This window comes from Callorhinus ursinus, unplaced genomic scaffold (assembly GCF_003265705.2).
Source record: "Callorhinus ursinus isolate GAN/ISIS: 27379988/994484 unplaced genomic scaffold, GSC_fseal_2.0 scaffold81, whole genome shotgun sequence".
In the NCBI taxonomy this organism is placed as follows: Eukaryota; Metazoa; Chordata; class Mammalia; order Carnivora; family Otariidae; genus Callorhinus; species Callorhinus ursinus.
In genome coordinates, this window is record NW_027397143.1 from 4,044,525 (window position 1) to 4,063,156 (window position 18,632).

General features: G+C 49.1%; 2 protein-coding genes and 4 non-coding genes across 9 annotated transcripts; 5 read left to right on the plus strand and 1 right to left on the minus strand.

Moving 5' to 3' along the window:
- The first annotated feature begins 96 nt into the window (after nucleotides 1-96).
- On the plus strand, nucleotides 97-4,604 carry RACK1 (receptor for activated C kinase 1). Its single transcript, XM_025862615.2, has 8 exons — nucleotides 97-321; nucleotides 1,360-1,531; nucleotides 2,071-2,218; nucleotides 2,443-2,538; nucleotides 2,959-3,069; nucleotides 3,464-3,604; nucleotides 3,981-4,091; nucleotides 4,488-4,604. The coding sequence occupies exons 1-8, from the start codon at nucleotides 213-215 to the stop codon at nucleotides 4,551-4,553; spliced, it is 954 nt and encodes a 317-aa protein (XP_025718400.1). The 5' UTR covers nucleotides 97-212; the 3' UTR covers nucleotides 4,554-4,604.
- Nucleotides 617-684, plus strand: LOC112816290 (small nucleolar RNA SNORD95). The gene has a single exon (XR_003206161.1). It is a non-coding gene; the product is annotated as a small nucleolar RNA SNORD95 (small nucleolar RNA).
- On the plus strand, nucleotides 1,838-1,916 carry LOC112816289 (small nucleolar RNA SNORD96 family). The gene has a single exon (XR_003206160.1). It is a non-coding gene; the product is annotated as a small nucleolar RNA SNORD96 family (small nucleolar RNA).
- A 921-nt stretch (nucleotides 4,605-5,525) lies between the features above and the next one.
- On the minus strand, nucleotides 5,526-15,600 carry TRIM41 (tripartite motif containing 41). 4 transcript variants are annotated; one of them, XM_025862612.2, is made up of 7 exons: nucleotides 14,084-15,600; nucleotides 10,417-10,512; nucleotides 8,479-8,742; nucleotides 7,893-7,915; nucleotides 7,566-7,693; nucleotides 6,695-7,120; nucleotides 5,526-6,368 (listed from the first exon to the last, which is right to left on the minus strand). In XM_025862612.2, exons 1-7 carry the CDS (start codon nucleotides 14,891-14,893, stop codon nucleotides 6,361-6,363), a joined length of 1,755 nt encoding a protein of 584 aa, XP_025718397.1. In that variant the 5' UTR covers nucleotides 14,894-15,600; the 3' UTR covers nucleotides 5,526-6,360. The 4 variants fall into 4 exon arrangements, 3 of the variants coding, with proteins under 3 accessions (XP_025718397.1, XP_025718396.1, XP_025718395.1); XM_025862611.2 differs by having other exon boundaries at nucleotides 5,526-7,120; nucleotides 8,479-8,709; XM_025862610.2 differs by having other exon boundaries at nucleotides 5,526-7,120.
- A 1,142-nt stretch (nucleotides 15,601-16,742) lies between these two features.
- On the plus strand, nucleotides 16,743-16,815 carry TRNAV-CAC (transfer RNA valine (anticodon CAC)). The gene has a single exon. It is a non-coding gene; the product is annotated as a tRNA-Val (tRNA).
- Nucleotides 16,816-17,231: 416 nt separating this feature from the next.
- TRNAK-CUU (transfer RNA lysine (anticodon CUU)) lies at nucleotides 17,232-17,304 on the plus strand. The gene has a single exon. It is a non-coding gene; the product is annotated as a tRNA-Lys (tRNA).
- Nucleotides 17,305-18,632: the final 1,328 nt, after the last annotated feature.

Consider the following 18,632-nt stretch of genomic DNA (forward strand, 5'->3'; position numbering starts at 1 on the left):
GCCCTTTGCCCTACGTGGCGCCGCCATCTTAAACAGAGTGAATTATGGGGGCCGCCATTTTTGCTCGAACAGGCGGGTATTTCCGGTTCCGGCGGGTTCCTTTTCTCCCTTTTCCTCTGCAGGGCTGCGGCGGTAGCAGTTGCGTAGCTGGTCTCTCTGAACTATCCAATTCCATCCTTGTCGCCGCGGCGACACCCGCACTCGCCGCTGCCATGACTGAGCAGATGACACTTCGTGGCACCCTCAAGGGCCACAATGGCTGGGTGACTCAGATCGCAACCACTCCCCAGTTCCCGGACATGATACTGTCCGCCTCTCGAGGTACGGGCTAAGGTGCGGGGCAAAGGATTGAAGGATGAGTGGGTTGCGCGCGTCGCTGGCGTTGCCAGTGGCGCGCGAGTTGGCGGCTTGGAAAACTCCGTCCCGGTGTGAGTTGGGGCGTGCGGACCCGGGCCTAGGCCTCAGGCCGGATAAGCCCCTGAGGCATCCCCACCGCAGAGAAGGAGACCTAGATTAGCTCGTGGCTGGCAGGAGGATTGCAGGGTTGGAGTTTTTATTTCTTACCCACCTTCTCGCAGGTGTGGCTGAGTGTGCACAGAAGCCTGCGGGGTCGGGCGGGGCGGTGATGATCCCAACATGCCATCTGAGTGCCTGTGCTGAGATCCAGAGGCTGTTTCTGAGCTTCTGCCCGGCCCTGTGCTTAGTGGGTAGTGGATGGACTCCAAGGGAAAGTCGTGACTCCAATCACCTTGCTGGCCTGTGCCTTTTTTTTCCCTGCCCTCGGTTTTTTCATTCTCTGAACTTGGCAGCGTTTGGAGGCTTCTTGTTCCTTTTGTTGGCCCCCACACTATTAAAAGTAGTCTGAGGCTGGGGTAATATTTGGCGCTTAATTGGAAAGCTTGTTGAGTCTAACATGTTTCATTGAAAGCATCCAGTCCGGTAGTTTGTAAAGCAACTTTTCCAAATTAAGCACTTGTGGCAGCCCTCAGCAGCAATTGTAAGAATCTCACAGCTAGTCTTCCCACACCCAAGCAGTAGTGTTTATGCTTTAGATGTCAGATCAGACTCAAAAAAGATGTTGAATTGATCTAAATGTTAGAAAAGAGCATCCAAAATCTGCTAAAGTTCTGTACCCCTGAATTTAATTTTCATGGCATTACTTAGTTCTACTTGACTCGTTTTTGAATAGCCAATCACTTGGCCTTGACTAATAACAGCTCCCAGCCTGTGGTTCTCCGCCTTTGAGTGTCTTTAATTTGATTTATGTCCACCAATGAACTTGAGGGATCCTGGATTATCCAGTAGATCAGCAAGTGGCTATGGGGTTCCTCACTGGGTTTTTTCCCTTACCTCCCCTAGATAAGACCATCATCATGTGGAAGCTGACGAGGGATGAGACTAACTATGGCATCCCGCAGCGTGCTCTTCGGGGTCATTCCCACTTTGTTAGTGACGTGGTCATCTCCTCAGATGGCCAATTTGCCCTCTCGGGCTCCTGGGATGGAACTCTTCGTCTTTGGGATCTCACAACGTAAGTAGCTGGTCAGTTAACTCTGGGGCACTGGGAAAAAGCTGGGCAGAAATGATGTACATGTGTTGGGAGGTGGTTTCCAAGGGACAGTGAGGTTCATTGTGGGAACTGTAGGGCAAGAGAGTACCTAGAAAAGATAGTTGGGTTTCTTTGGTTTCCATCCTTGCTGCTTTTAATTAGTTAGGCAGAATTGTTAGGAGTGGGCTGGTTGAGCAGTTTTGCCATATACTGTGGAGGGGGAGTAGGCAAGTGTTTGAAGCTGGTAAGCTTGGGAGCTCAGTCTTTGGATGGTCAGGCATAATGGAGGATCCCAGTGATGACAGATGACATTGTCAGCCAATCCCCATGCGGGAGTGAGGACATGTCCTGCAATTCTGAAGGGATTCTCTGGCACATGCTCAGCCGTGGGCCTTTTGTGATCAGACCCATGTCCAGACTCATGATTAATGGCAGCTCCAGTGAGACGAAAAGGACAGGGAAATAGTCTGATGTGAAAGATGTTTGCGGCATTTAGAGACTGACCAAGTCCTCCTCCTCAGGGGTACCACCACACGCAGATTTGTAGGACATACCAAGGATGTGCTGAGTGTGGCCTTCTCCTCCGACAACCGGCAAATTGTTTCTGGCTCCCGAGATAAAACTATCAAGTTGTGGAATACTCTGGGTGTATGCAAATATACTGTCCAGGTAACTGTGAAGGCACATGTAGAAAGCACATGTTGAAGATTCTCTCCTACTCTTCTTATCCTTGGCAGTACGTGGTGATTTCAAGCCTGGCCTGGACTCTAAAGGGTTTTGTTAATACTAAGATTTGGGTTCTGGGGGTATGAATACTTCCCATGTAACTGAGGGAAGGGGTGGTGGGTTTCATGGGAACCAGGATCGTTTCTCCTGATTTCTGTCTTCTGCAGGATGAGAGCCATTCGGAGTGGGTATCTTGTGTCCGATTTTCACCCAATAGCAGCAATCCCATTATTGTGTCCTGTGGCTGGGACAAGCTGGTCAAGGTGAGCTTGGAACCAGGGTGTAGGGCCTTTACCAGCCAGAATATTCTCCCACTGCCTCCCAGGTGGTCGTAGGCTCTAACTTTGAAGGCTCTGTTCCTCAGTTGGCTTTTACTATGGCTGTCTTCTAAGTACAGGCCATTAGTTCTTAATACTTGCTCTGAAGTAGCTAATTAAGCCCAGTGTCCCCCATAAAGCAACACACAGAACATTTGTTATCTTTTTCAATCTGAATTGTCCTTGGGTGACCAAGACAGATTCTTTTTAACTTTTTTGTTACTGATAGAATGAAAAATGGCCACCCTGTCCTGGAATGCTTTTAAATAAGGTGCCATGCCTTTTTCATTTGTCCTGAGCCCTCCTGACCCCAGTGGATTCAGAGCCAGGTTCTCCATCTGTTACCCCCCAACCTCCCAAACCTAGGTATGGAATTTGGCAAACTGCAAGCTGAAGACCAATCACATCGGCCACACGGGCTACCTGAACACTGTAACTGTCTCTCCAGATGGATCCCTCTGCGCTTCTGGAGGGAAGGTATTCAGGAACTGGGAGTTTCCCTTACTATTGAGGGACAGTGTTTTAAAAAGAATACTTATGATAACGAGAGAGCAATCTAAGATTGCTTTCTAGAAATAACATAGATAAGGCATACTGTTTGAAACAAAAATTGTTTTCAGTAAAGCTGGTTTCTTGAAGCTATTGATTAGTAGGTTTCAGTCCTTAGAACTGATTGTAGTTACTTAGAAGTTGTCAGAGATGTAGGGTTGGTGAGGTTTCCTGCATGAAAGGAAAGGCTTTCAGAGATAAATATTGGTATTTGAACCCTTAGCTTTTGGGACATTTGTGGGGGGAGGGACAGAATTTTGAGACTGTTGAGATTAACATCTGGAATAGGTTTCATATTGCCCTAACTCCTTTATCTTCCCAGGATGGCCAAGCCATGCTGTGGGATCTCAACGAAGGCAAGCACCTTTATACACTTGATGGTGGGGACATCATCAATGCCCTTTGCTTCAGTCCTAACCGATACTGGCTCTGTGCTGCCACGGGCCCCAGCATCAAGATCTGGGTGAGTGTGGGCTATAGCACCTGGCTGTACTCTGAGCCCTGGCAATGTTGTGATTTCCTCATATGTCACTGATGGGATTCAAGCTTCCTGAACAGCTAACCATGGGGCTGTCAGTGGAGATCAAGGAAGAGCAAGTTAACAGCTTCCCAAGATTGGGATTTACAGTGGTGGCAGATACTTATCTACTAAAAGGGATGGCCAATTACAGTTTACTCAAATTCAGCACAGTTGACGTTGGTCTAGATTGTTCTGATGGGGGAGGAAAGGAGGCAATTCTGTGCATTTTATAGGCTGTTCAGCAATATCCTCAACCTCTACCTGCCCCCCCATGCCTGTAGTAGAGTCCCTCCTTATCCTGATTTTGCTCCTTCCCCAGGACTTGGAAGGCAAGATCATTGTAGATGAACTAAAGCAAGAAGTTATCAGTACCAGCAGCAAGGCAGAGCCACCCCAGTGTACCTCTCTGGCCTGGTCTGCTGATGGCCAGGTAAGTAGGTCTCTCCTTAAGTGATTTGGCTTCTACCTTTTCTCTCTCCCTTTATGCTCTTGGTGTGTCTTTGACATAAAGTAAAATGACAAAATTAGCCAGGGTGATTTGGGAGGACCAGATTAGCTGTGCCAGTGAATAAAGTACATGTTCCCGAATTGGAAGGAAAATTGATCTAGCAGGCAGTGATTACCTGCCTTCAGTTAACACCTTAGATAACCATTTTACAGAAGTATGAATCCTTAATACCAGCTATTGCCTTCTCTAGGAATATATACCACCTACAACCTGGTGGTTAGGAGATTGGGGATCTTAAAAGAAAGGCCATCTTTATTACTAGAAATGCAGAGTTCTGTGGCTCTGACATGACCTATCATTGTCCTTTCTCCCTTGCAGACTCTGTTTGCCGGCTACACAGACAACCTGGTGCGTGTGTGGCAGGTGACCATTGGCACCCGCTAGAAATATGGCAGAGCTCTAGGAATAAAACATTGGTTTTCTGACTTTTAGAAAGTGTCTTTTTCTGATAAACAAAGCTACTTTGTAATGTTACGCTACATCACAATATTCTGTGTCTCAGGTATAGATCCTCTAGGCCTCCCTTAAGCCTGAAGAAAATGTTCTTCAGGAGTAGTAAAACCTCAGTCCTAGCTTATAAAGAAATAACTGAACAAATAGGCATTTTGTTATTCCTCAAAGCCCTATTACAAAACAAGTATTTTGAAACTCCTCAGGTTAGAGTAGTCTGTCAAATTGGGTCTTTTTGTTGATTTTTGAATCCCAACTATGATGAAGCACCTCTTCACTAGAAGAATTGCTGCTTAGTAATTACTTTTTATTCCTTCCATTGTTGGACATTTAAAAATTGTACAGAGTGGTCTGCAGGTATTCGTAAATACAATCACAGCTGGCTTTTTTCTTCAAGTGGTGGGTAAGTAACATGTAGCGTGTTGATGTAGCCTGTACAGATCTTCCATTTCCTTTTCTATCAACTCATAATGGTAATGAGATCTCTGGCTTCAGCTTCAACTTTTATGGTATTTCAGCTAGATAAAATCACACAGAAAGACTTTGGAAATGTGAAGATTCTTGGGGAAACCATAGTCCTAAAGCCTCAAAGCAGTGATCTACACAAAGCAGCAAACGTACATCTTCAAGTGCATCCTGAAGAGAGTGCCAGTTAAAAAAAAAAAAAAAAAAAAAAAAACTGGAGGTCATTCAGATGGGGCTAGGGAATGACTCACAGTATATAGGAATAAGGTCACACTTGGGAAAGAGGGCTCACCAAATGTGACCAGTGCAAAAGGCAGGTTATTACAGGAAGGTACAATTAGTCCTCCGTTCTTTGGTATCACATTAGAAGAACTGGCTTACTATGGAAAAAAATTTTGTCTCATCCTGTTTTTGTTCATCTAGAGGAAAGGACTCCACAAAAGAAGCAAATAAACTTTTTATTTCCACAACACAACCCATCTTCCCTTTTCCCCAGGAACATAAATTGACCTCTGCCATCAAAGTAGAGGACAAAAGCTGACAAGTGACAAGGCAAGGGGATTACTAGAAAAATAGATTATACCCAAGACTCTTCTGGGGATCCAAACCCCCTGTCCCCAGGCTCCTGGTCAGGGCTCACCAAATGGAGAACTAAAGACATGAGGAGGCTGGAAACTGACACAAGGAACTCCATTGAACAAAGGGGAAAGGAGCCTGGCAGTGAAAAGACCTGGAGGGGTTGGGTGGGGTGAGCTTTACTCCTAGTTTGAGTGCTGGAAAAAAGGAAGGGGGAGAAAATAATTTATTGGGTGATATATAATGGTATGTAGTTTAAATCATGGCAACCATTCCAGAGCTCTCAAGCTAAATTCTGGCCAGTCTATGGAGGTAGAAATTGGGGATGGAAGGAGTTTAGAATCCCTCCTACTTCCCCTGGAGAGTAGACACTTATTACCCAGCTTTTGCCCAACCTGCCTCCCCAAAAAAAGCTTCCAAATCCCTTAGCTAAAATTTGCATCAGAAAATGGAATTGGAATGGGGGCAGACATGAGTCTTGCCCAAGTACCCCAGCCTGAGAACTGACAGGGTTGAAGAGCAGGGGCAGGGAAAGGGAAGTAATGGAGTTAAATCTCCCCTCATCCCCTACTCAAACTCAGACCCCTGGGTGGACAGAGGGAAGGAAAACCAGGCAGCTGTTCTCATCAGGGACCCATGCAGACCTATTGGACAGACATTGCAGGTGAGCGAAGGCCGAGCTGCAGGCCAGGAGGGTTCTTTAGGCTCCTAGAGGGAGAAGGGGGGCCTGGGTCAAAGGGGAGCAGGAAGCAACAAACAGTGGGAGGAGCCTTTGAGCCCCCAAACTTACGGGCCACCCTCCACCACCACCCGCCCCCCAAGTGCTAAACAGAGGGGCCCCTGCGGGTGGCAGGCTAATCAAGGGCAGAGCTTGATACGGGTGCCCTTGGAGAGCACCCGGAAGAAAGGGAAGACACGCTCGCCCAGGAAAGCAGCTGAGAAGGTATGCACATGGGCTAGAGTCTCCGCATTGTAGAAGCCCAGGCGCCCAGCCTCATAGTCCAGGTACACGCCAAAGCGCCGTGGTTTCTCACTTGGGCTCAGCAGTGTCTGCTCCGTTGAGCTCTGTGCCTGGTAACGTTTGCCGTTGGTGCCCACACACCACACTTCCCGCTGGAGCAGGGGCTGTTGGGGTAGGTGGAGCCGGCGGCGGCGATGATGATGGCGCGAGGAGCTGGCATCCCCACTGCCCACAGAGGACCCCCCAGAGCCCACCTTCTCCTTATGATGGGTCGACTCACGGGCAGCGCCCACTGCCCAACCCCGCCGCCCGCCCACCTCTACCTCCCAGTAGTGCCGGCCAGAGCGGAAGCCCTGGGCCCCCAAGACGCAGCAGTCGGCTGAGAAGCGTTTGGAATGGTCAGCAACCTCCTGCCGCCGCTCTGCCAGGCGGACCCCACGGCGGTCAGGGGACAGCATCAGAGCCGGGTGAGCCGTGTCAGGGTCCAGCGTCAGGTCCACTTGGGAGGGGGGAGGACAAATATGCCAGGGCTGGAACAACTTGTTCCCCATCAGTAGCCAACTCTAAGATTTGGCCTTTCCTGCTGCCCTCCCCTTTGTCTCCCTCCCTCCCAGCCTTCCAGGTGTCCTCACCCCACCCCATCCTAGAGGCCAGACTTGAGTTCCTATGGGCTCCACTTCTTTCCCCATTCTTGTTTCCAGGACACTGGACAGGTCTAACACCGGCCCTGGCTCTTCTTGCTACCCACCTCCCTCCCCGACCACCAACACCTACCTGGACTAGGACAAAGGCTACTCTTGGCTTGAAGCCCCAAGCAGCCTACCCTGTATCCTGCTCCACCTCAGCCCCAATCGTCCCCCCTGGGACCCACCTTCCCCCTCAGAACCCAATCTCAGGTCTGTAAAGGGAAAGGCAAAGGAAGGTCGTACAGGTGACCTCCCTACCTCGGGCAGCCTGACAGAACATCCGGCTCATTTTCCTCACGATGGCATCTGTCAAGAAGTCATGGCTATGGGGTTGACACGGGTCAGGGGACCAGACCTCTGGGGGCTGCAGCTGTACCTCTTCACACCTGGAGGAAGGGGACCGGGCAGGGGGTGGGACCATGATATTCCCAGAGGGAAGAGCAAAAGCTGAGGGGAAGGAGAGGAGGGTCCAGGAGGCAGAAACTCGGGTCCTGGGGAAGGAAGGAAAGGAGCGGGATATCCAAGAGAGGTAGGGATGGGGAACCAGATGCCACTGGGTCACAGAGGAAAAGGGTGGCAACACACCTATTGAAAGTCTCCTTGATGTCCTGGGAATAACAGAAACAAAAAGAGGGAGAGGGAAAAAGAGACAAAGAGAGAGTCAGCTGCACAGAGACAGCTCCTTTCTCCCAATCTGATTCCAGCCAGAGAAAGGACTGAACTTGAACAGGGAGTAAGAAAGAGCACTCTCAAGGCCCTCAATAAGCGTGTATCTATCTCAATCATCCCTATGCCTCAGCACACCTAATTAATCTCATCCTGCTGCAAGACCAGTAACAGAATTTTCAACCCCAGTAAAAGAATTTTCACACGACTTGGTCATCTTTTTCAGGATATCTCTGTCAAAAATTCTTTCCTCAACTCTCCTTTGAAACCCTCATTCTACAACTGAATCTTCTTTCTTTTCATGGGTATAATCACACGTTACACCACGTTTGGCATTAACTCTGTCCCCAGCCTCAAAAACCCTTTTGGTCTTAGGTTCAATCTTTGTGGGTTCCTCTCAATGAGAAGAGAGGCAGCTCTGAACAGATGTTTGGTAAGCATTGCCTGACAGAGCAAGTACAGGGTTTTGGGGAGACAGGGAGATAAGGAAGGGGGCACTGCTCACCTGGAGCAGCCGCAGGCCCCCCTGCTGGCTCCGCTCCTGGGCCTCGGCCAGCAGGCGGCTCAGCTGGGCAGCCTGCTCCGCCAGGCGGCTAGCCGCTGCTGCTGCACGCCCTAGCTGGGCTTCGTGCATCTCTCGGAGGCGCCGCTCCAACCCTGCCTGCTCTTCAGCCAGAAACCGTGTCAGCCGCCCGAACTCCGAGGCCACAGCTGCCAGCTCTGACTTCATCTGGCTCTGGGATGATGCAAAGGGGATGGTGGATACCACCTCAACACACAGAAACATAAACTTCCAATTTTGCAACTGCTGCCCCTCAATCCAAGGTAATGGAGCCCTACATCCCAAATGGAAAGAGGCCCCTGTCCCCTTCCCCACCTCCCAGCCTTACCAGGCCCCACTCCCACACCCCCAGCACAGTGGTCTCAAACTCAACACCTTCTGCCTGTACCTTTATCTCCACCCTGGCTAACTAACTTGATTCATTCTTCAGGTCTAAGCTTAAAAATAATTCCCTCCAGATCTAAATCAGGACCACAAATATCACTGTATATCATGGCATTAATCTTAGGTTATGTTTACACTGAAGTATCTTTTAACATCCCTTTCCACCACTGCATAATCTCTGTTTGCCACAGGGTCCTCAGACCCTGGAAGAGCACCAACCACAGAGTAGGTACTTAGAATTTTTTGAAATGAATAAATTAAAAATTCAGGAACCAGGATATGAAGTTAGGGTCTTGACTATACCACTAAAGACCTTAGAAAGTCACCCAATCCTTCTAGATCAGGAATCTAGCAAACTTCCTGTAAACAGCCAAATAATATTTTACACTTTAAGAGCCAAGAGGCAAAATCATGGGCATCATTGTGTAGGTACTTCTACATATAATGACAGAAAACTTCTGCCCACTCTCACCCCATTTGCCTGGGCTAGGGAATCCCAGAGAGTGGGCATGCTTTCCACCCATCAACTAGAGACATTCTTGGGACAAAGAATAACAGAGCAGAGAGGGAAAGGAAGTTCTGACTGACCAAGTGAGTGAAGGAAGTCAGTTTCATTCTCTGTCCCACAGACACTCAGATCTGACATCCTCTCTCTGTAACCGAGGACCCCAGAGCATCTGGCTAGAGGCAAGAGGACTCCATGGCTCCCAGACTCAGATTCCACCACTTAGTGCCTGGCAGTAGCCAGCAGCAGAGTTCCTAATGTGTAGGTGGCGAAGAATAAGCACAAGCCCTGGGAAGTGGCAAGACCCCTCAAATGGCCAGTGGGAGAGATGAGGGAAGAGGTCAGACAAGAAGGATGTCCTGGCTTGGTCTCCAAAGCTCAGTGCCAGGCCATTCTCAGTGCCTGCTGACCTTACAAAAACAGGTACAGAGTTGGGGGTGGGGGGTTGATATTATGGGAAAAAATATCTAAAAATACTCCTTGGGGAGGGGTGATCAATCATGAAAAACAGCTGAGAAACACTGGACTAGAAAAGATTAAGTCTCTGCCATGCTAACATTCACAAATTCCTAGCCTCCGTTAAACACTCTGGCCCCCCTCTCCTGCTCAGGGCTGCCCTGCCATCTGTCCTGGGAACTGGGGCTCCTCTGATGGCTGTTATGTGGATTTTCCTTGCCCACTTCTGCCCTCTGTGCTATCTGGTATGGTGGGCACTGGGCCTGGAGTGAGGTGTCTGGGTGGTAAGCCTGCTTTGCAGCCCTGGGCCAGGGACTCTCTGCCCCAGGCCTGCTTCCACTCCATTTTGGAACCTAGGAATGAACACGCCCTCTACCGTCTAAAGCCACTTTCTTCAGGATCCTGAGAATGTGTCTACTCTCCCAGGTCTCAGCTGCCCCTCTTCAGGGAATCTAGCCACCACTTTTGAGAGTGGGCAGCCCATCTTCCCTGCCTGATCACAGAGCCAGTCAACCCCATTAAAGACATTCACCCACCTTCAGCTCCGTCACCCGCCTTTCCTCCTTGGCCTTCATCTTCTGCACAGCCTCTAGGTGCTTCCTCAGTGGTTCCACATGCCCCTGCAGCTTGGCCTGAGGGAATGGGAAAGGAAGGTTAGAGGCCTGGGATGGGAGAGGCACCTGCTTTCAGTGCCCACCTCCCTCAACTTCCCTGCAGTGCACTGGGGCCCAAAGCCTGATCCCCACCACAGGTACCAAATAAGCATCATACTCCCTTCCTCCCCTTTCTTCTCTTCAGATGATGACAAAGGCCTCCAACATTCTGCCTGCACTCATGTACAGAAGCCCTGGGTGTGTTCTCTAAAAGTAGAATCCTGAGGACTACAGAGCCCCATACTCGGAGTTGGAGTGGACCTGGCCCGAAGCCCTCACCACACAAAGTCCTTCCATATGAATGTTCCTGCCTATGGTCCCTTGCAATCTTCCTTGTAACTTTCATCTCTAAACACTTCTCTGACAACTTTGTGCCTAAGCTAAAGATCCTTCAGTGGTTCTCCACCACCTGCAAAATATGAGGCTCTCATTGCTTCTACATTTCTAGCCTCCTCTCCTACACTTACCCTTCTAATATAGACTTAGTTTTAGCGACATAAAACTACCTGTCTTTTCCTGAATGTAATTCCACATCTTTATCCATGCTGTTCCCTCTGCCTGGGATTGCCTTTCTCCATTTGGCCCAAGGCATGCTTCCTTTAAAACCCAGCTATCTGACCATGGTCCAGATCCTCCCTGCCTCCAACTTCCTCTGTCACCCCAAGGAACACGAATACAACCTTTACAATACTTCTGAGGCACTGATTTTTAAGTATGCCTCCCCCATGACACAGGGGCTCCTGGGGGCAGGGGCCCCCCCTTAATTTCTATGCCTCTCTGTCCATTTCTCTCCCACTCACTTACTAAATGGAAAACAAAAACCCTCTCCTCCTAAGGTTTTAACCTTCACAGCCAATATGCATTTGAGCTCTATGTTCCAATCACTTGTAACAGAATCTTTTTCTTTAAAAGGCTGTTAGAGACCAAAGATGGTCCCAACTTGTTTTTTTTCCTTTTTAATGTCTCCTACTACTTCTGCCTTTCTCCTTCCTTTTCCTTGAGAGATAGTACAGGGCAGAAGAGCTCAAGCCTAGACTCCAATCTAAACCTGAATGGAACCAGATGACCTGATGCGAGCCACATTTCCAGTTTCCTCACCTTACACAGGAATTGGGAATAACAGAATCTACCTTATGGACAGTATGCTTCACACAGTGTCTGGCATGATCTGGGAGAGATGAGGGAATAATAAATGTTATCTAGTATTCTCTGCCTATGTCTAAGCTGCCAATGACAACCTGATAATGACCCTTGAACTAAAGAGGTTACTGACCCAGAGTACAAAAGGCAGTTGTTGCACAGGATAAGTGGTTGTTGAAAAAATTACATTAAAAATATTACAGGCAATCCCTTACATGAAAGTAGCATAAACTACAAAAAAATTTTGTCTTTTGATATTACCTTCTTCTTTTCTCCAACTCTACTCAGAATTTATGATGCTTAAATTTCCCATTTAATATTTTTCCTAAATAACCAACATAAAATTCATGAGCACAAATCCAAACAGAGTACTATTTAAGAGAAATTATCAAGGACTTCCAACTTTTTAGGAGTTTTATTTATACATCATTTGTATTATTACCTATTCAATAAAGAAATATTTCTAAAAAACACTGTTCCAAGCTAGTGCTACTTAGTGTACACATTTGAAAGGGATAAACTACCTGCCCATAAAATAGCCTGTAAGTTAGAAAAGGAATCACTCAAATTAGTTTTATATAATAAAACTTATGTATTTACATTTGCTGATCAATTAATGCCAGATTATTTGCATCTATGTGACCTCCTCAAACTTCAGAGCCCTACTGGGCTGCATTACAACAGATGTGGCTAACACAAATTAAAATCCAGTTTCAGAAGCTCTTCAGAAGAGTCCTGTAGGAGGAGGGTGGAGAAGGGATGGAATGCCCATGAACAGTCCACCCCAAGATTCAATTAACAAACTGACTGCCCATTGGTGGGTACAGTTAACTAGGAGCCAAAAGGAGGTAAAAAAAAGGATAAAATGAGATCACAGCCTCCCCTAACAACGCAGGGCCTAAAAAACAGGTGATGTTACCAATGCAGTGATCCCCACGCTACGCTGGGCTTTCCTAAAGATACTTTTATATTCTCCCTGTTTCTGACTCAGAAATCTCAAGTGGTAGGGCCCACTGTACTTTTGAAAACTCCCCTAGTAATTGGGACAATCACTGTGTGGAAGAAACAGTTACTTGTCATGAGAGGGTGTAAGTTTGTCCTAGCTGTACTGCTCATAGCTGAGAAGCTCTAGACTCGTTACTCTAAAATTAGGGTAATGATAAGATTACCTAAATGAGGTTACTGTGTGACAATGTATGAAAACACAGGTCATAACACAAAGAAGTTCCGCACAGACCACGTAGGAGCTACCCTCTCTTCCTCCTGGTCCCACTATTTCAAACCCATCCCAGGAATGCTATTTGTGCTGGCTGTCTCACAGACAAATGTTACTTATATCCCAAAAGAGTGAGGCCAGAAGTAGGGTGCAAAAGTATTATCCAAACTAGTATCAGACTCCAAGAAGTCACATGTCAGGAAAGTCAAATTAACAAGACATCTAAATGGTGGTGACACTGTTAACAGTGTGCAGGGGTGGCAGGGGAGGGGGGTCATAACCAAGTCCATCACTTACTAGTAGCTGTGTGGTCCTGTTTATATTACTTAAATCTGTTTCCTAATCTGTAAAACAGGGATAGAAACCATATCAAACTTACAAGATTGTTTTGAGTTTTAAATGAGTCCATGAAAAGTGCTTAGTACAGTGCCTGGTGTACATAGTAAGTAAAGTGTTCAGTAAATATTAACTTTTAATCCTGGAGAAATTAAAGTTCCAAGACTTTTAGAGATGCCTGAGTGAATATTCACAAGTGCAGAGCCCGGTCTTCTGATTTAGAAGCCTCTCCCTTTTTTCTGCATTCTCAGGAAAGGTAAGTTCTAGTCAGTACATTAGACTGATGCAGATCTAACAAAAGTCCGTGAGGAGAAACAAGCCATATCATGGGGTAGGTGAGAAACCCATTAAAAGGCAAGTGCAGAGTATCTGGGTCTGACACTAGTAGTCATTTCTATATTCCTGCTCCTTAAGGCACTTTCTTGTTCTTTGAGGCCCCAAGTCCTTCCCAACTCTAGGGGTCTAAGTCAAGGATAGACTGAAGACTCACCCAGAGGAAAATGAGACTGGTGGTAAAGCCTGAGGGGACTGTCACCTGCACTCCTACACTCAGAGACAGTGGAAGTGTGAAACAGCAGTACTTTCCCTAAGAGATGCAACCCAATGATATAGTATCATATGGGCTTTGCCCAATTTCTTTTGAGGAAGCCAATCTTCCTGGTCTTCTTCACTGGTCTGCTTTGTCTGTACAGGACCCTTCTCAGTCTAACCCACCTTGATGCCAGTAAGTGCTAAGTAAAGGAAAATCAGCTCACCAGTGCATGAAGTTCTGGGGTTGGGAGGGGACATGTTTCCTTTTCCCAGCTCCTCTTACTTCCTCTCCACCCCCACTAAACTCCCCTCTTCTGCTTCTCTCACCTTATACTCCTGCACCACCTCCTCCAATGGCACCACGCTGTGCTGTTTGTGGCTCCTGGATTCTCGGCACACCACACAGATGGCCTCTTCATCCACCTCGCAGAAGAGCTTCAGGGCTTCCTGGTGTTTGGGACAAATGCCCTGCTCGCTCCCACGGCTCCCTCGACCAGGAGTTGGGTGCATCTGCCGAATCACCTGGACCATGTTGGCCAGCTGCAGGTTGGGGCGAAAGCTCCGCCTGGGAAAGCTCTTTCGGCACTGAGGGCAGGTGAAGCACCTCCGAGGGGCTGGAGGCGGGGGCAGTGGGGTGACGGGGTCTAGCTCCTCTTCCTCGTCCTCCTCCAGCACTTCCTCCTCGTCCTCCTCATCCTCCCCTCTCAGGTCCTCCTCCATGTCCCCCAAGTAGTAGTTCAAATCTTCCTCCTCGTCCTCCTCCTCCCACACGTAGTCCATGTTGTCCCAGTTGGACCCTCCCATGCCACTGGTCCAGAACACACCCTCCTCTTCCTCCTCGACCTCCTCCTCCATGTCGCCCTCATAGTCTTCATCCCGCATGGGGGTGTCCCACCCCCCACCGGCTCCCACAGCCTCCACTTCCTCCTCCTCTCCGTCCTCCTCTTCCTCCTCCCGGTCCAACTCGTCTCTGTCCTCCTCATCCTCCCCTCCCCACAACTGGGTTACACACACTCGGCAGAAGTTGTGTCCGCAGCCGATGGACACGGGATCCGTGAAGTAATCGAGGCAGATGGCGCACACCGCCTCCTCCTGAAGGGTCTGCACAGGGTTGGGTGCCATGGCAACGGCAGCCATCTTAGTGTCCAGTCAGCCAGTGTAGATGGGCGGTGGGGGGGCGGGGGGCGGGGGTCTTCCCTCTCAGTCGCCCTGACGACCCGGCCCCACCCCCACCCCGCCTCTCCACACCTTGCCTCAAGCGCACAGAGGAAGGTCCTCCCGACAACCCACCCCTCCAAAGAGTTCCCTACTCCTAGACGACAACCGTATCTCTTCGAGGGGAGGGGACAAAGCTGGGCGCTACAGCCAAGTCCCTCAGGTGGCCCTGAGTGCAAATCTGTCCCAACGCTCCCTTGGCCTCCTCATAAACCCCCGCCCCTCCTCACTTCCTGGCTCCGCCCCCTCACTTCCGGCCTTCCTCCCAACACTTCCGGTATCTGCGACTCAGCTAAGCTCGCGAGGTCCCTCCGCCGTAGCGCTACGCCCCCTTCTTTCCTCCCGGGCCCCTGGGCGACAGGAAACGGCGAGGAGACGCTCTAGCAGGCACATAGGAACAGGGCGGGAGGGCTAGAACGAAGGAGGCCCACGTCTCTGTAATACGAAAGAGGGAACGCGGACGACCCGGAAGAACCGGCCTCCCCCATCCCCCGCCACTGGGGATAAACTTCGGGGGACGATGGAAGCGCTTAGCGGCCGTCCGCTCTCGGTGCTGTGACCGCGTCGGCCCGGCGCCATCCTACTAACCGAGCACTGAGGACTGCACCAGGACTCCCCAAGGCCGATGCCGGAAGCGGAGGCGGGTCCCGGTGAGCGTCCTCAAGTACTTCCGGCCCTTCTAGGCCGAGGACTTTGTTGTTTGGGAACTCAAGAGTTTGTCGGAGACCTTGCCAGTCCTCCCCACTATAGTTGGCAGTTCCACACGCATTTGAGAAACTGCCGTCTGGTCACTGTCGTATCGTTTAGATGAACTTTTCTAACGGCCCATCAGTAAAGGAATAGTGAAATCATTACATGAACATTCACACAGTGGAATGCTCTTTAGCTGTAAAAAGGGAATCCTTTACAAGATGTATTGTGAGGTGAGAAAAGCAAGGTGCTGAAAAATGTAGACTGTACTACCATCTGTAAAAAGGGGTGTTAGATGTATTTGATAACTTTATCGTCCTGTATTTACTCATATAAAATAAGGGTAGTAGTCCCTATCAGAGGGTTTTGTGAAATTAGAGTTAATATAATTTCAAAGCGATTAGTATGTTGCTTAGCACATAGTAACTGAGTTCAGTGCCGTCGGTTCATTGAACACTTTCTGAGCTGGGCACCACAAACGCGCCGTGCCCAAAATACTACCTCGAGGTCTGTATGCACGAGTCCCAGTCTAAGGGCAGGGGCTCAAACTGGGTTTGTGGTATTCATTTTATTTGAGAGAATCCCATCCAGGCTGTAGAACTAAAGATGCCGCTTTGGTACGCAGAGCATCTCTGTCAAATAGATTATTTTGGCGCTAGAAATAATACCTGAGGCTTTTGAAAAATTTCTCCTTTAATTAAAAAAGAAGGGAAAACCTGCAGGGGCAGTTACAGGAACGTAATTCATGTGCAGAATTGCCCGTGAGTGCCGGCCGCTGCGGGATGCCAGGGCTACGTACGCAGAACTCACCCTGTTCAGGAGGCGCTTTCCCGCCAGTGGGGAAACTCCCAGTGGACGCCTGCGTCCTCAGAAGGGTGGCCGAACACGCCAAAACCAGTAATCCTCGTGGGTGAACAACCATACGAGGCCATGCCAAGAGAAGTGTGGCCACCAGACCCGAACACAGCTCAGGCGCCAGCGCAGGGAACGTTAGCCGCTTGGAACTCTGGCTTCGCTCAACCCCGTCATTCCCTGCCCTGCGTAGCTTCAAGGTGGTGTTGGTCAAGAGTTGTGGGCGTCGGTTTCCGTAGTGTAGTGGTTATCACGTTCGCCTCACACGCGAAAGGTCCCCGGTTCGAAACCGGGCGGAAACAACTTTTTTGGTCTGCATTTCGTTTCTACGGTCACTTCATCCACGCCTCTCTTGCGCCCCAGGGAGACTAGGGGGCCTGTGGTCACAAAGAGGGAAGGACATGTGTGTGTCTATATCTTTTTCTTGGAGACAGGCAGTATAAACGGGACAGCAAGAGCTCAGAGCACGCCCTCCGTAAATGCTCCGGTGTAAATTCAGTTTTCCTCAGCTAATCTCTTGCTCTTCCCTGCAAGAGCCCGCAGAGCCACCTCTCCCGGGTTGAGGGAGCGTAGGCTTCGGATCCTCCAACCCTAGTCACTAGGACAGTCAGACACACAGTAGGTGCTCCGTATTTGCACAGTTGCTTTTTCAAAGTGTGCTCTCATCCGTGCATGTGCATTTCAGTCTTCTGGGATAGAATAGAAGATATGAGTATGTGCCCGGCTAGCTCAGTCGGTAGAGCATGAGACTCTTAATCTCAGGGTCGTGGGTTCGAGCCCCACGTTGGGCGCAAGTCCTTTTGGAAAAGTAAAAAAAGAACTTTTGATGCAAAGTCAGGCAACAAGGTTCTCTCCAAACCCACAGCTAGTGGAACTCGGCATTCCTGGCGGGGTTCGCGGAAACTGGGCTGGTGGCTGCCAGTAGCCCAGCTAAAGACTGTAAGGCCCTCGCTTGGCTGAAAGGCAGTGAGGGAGGGGTGGGTGCCAGCGGACAAGTTCCCCGGAGGGCCTGCTCCTTGGGCCACCGTTCCGCTCGCTGAAATCCGACTGCCCACGGTCAACACGTATTGGGCGCCTTCTGTCGACCAGACTGCCAGTCCGGTGTCCGCGGCGCCCTGCGCGGGAGGGGAGAGTGCGGCGTGGCTTCCGGAAGCTGCGTGGGGGGACCCAACGGCCGCCGGATTCGCGACCACTTTACTGGGTGACTTAGAGGCTAAGCCTTCTCGCGCTCTGGCCGCCGCGGCCGGGTTTTTTTTTCCGGTGAGAAAAGAGTGCTCTTCGTAATCTGAGACCCTCATCTTCAGTATATTCCTCTTTTTAAGAGTCCATCTTTTGTGAAATGTTGCCCCACACAAAGAGGAATGTAAAAATATCCTTTATTTTGGAACACCCTAACATGAGCATCCTCAGTTTACTGGTCTTGTCAGGAAATGCTTCCTTAACTTCAATTGAACTGATTTTTTTAGTCCTGCAAATTCAGCCCTTTTTCTGTTTTCCGTATGTAGAAGTCTCCCTTAATACACGACGGACCGCAAGAGAAGTCTATTGGTCATGTAAAGCTCGTTTATTGAACTTGCTAAGCAAAGGATTGAATCGCCTTCAGTCTGAGAAGTGTGTCGAAGACAGGAATTAGGGGAAGTTTAGCATGACACCGTATAAGGGCAGTCTAGACAGGAATTGGTCAAAGTTGGTAAAATAGAAGGATTTGCTGGTATAGTCCTACCTCGATCATGTGAAACTTGTGGTTACTATGGGCTTAATATGGTCTTATCTTGGAATTAATGGGTCTAAATAGGCTTGTGTCCCAGGAGTTTCAACTTTGACATTTTCTCTTGCACAAATACTTGTGGATTCGTTTGCAAATTGTAGTTTCAGGGCTTTTTTTTAAACCTCCTTCACTGGAAATGGAGAACATCCTAAAAGATCCTAGTTTTCATTAAGGGGAAGCCAAAGTGGACAGGCTTCTCGTTACCATCTCCCAGCAAGCTAGGAGCATCCCACCAGAGCTTTTTGCTACAATTCCTGCTTCTCTTTCCTCTCCACCACTTCCACAGTTGCCTCTCTAGCCAGGCCCAATTTGGAATCCCCTTTGGTAAGTGATCTGCTGCTCTTAACACAA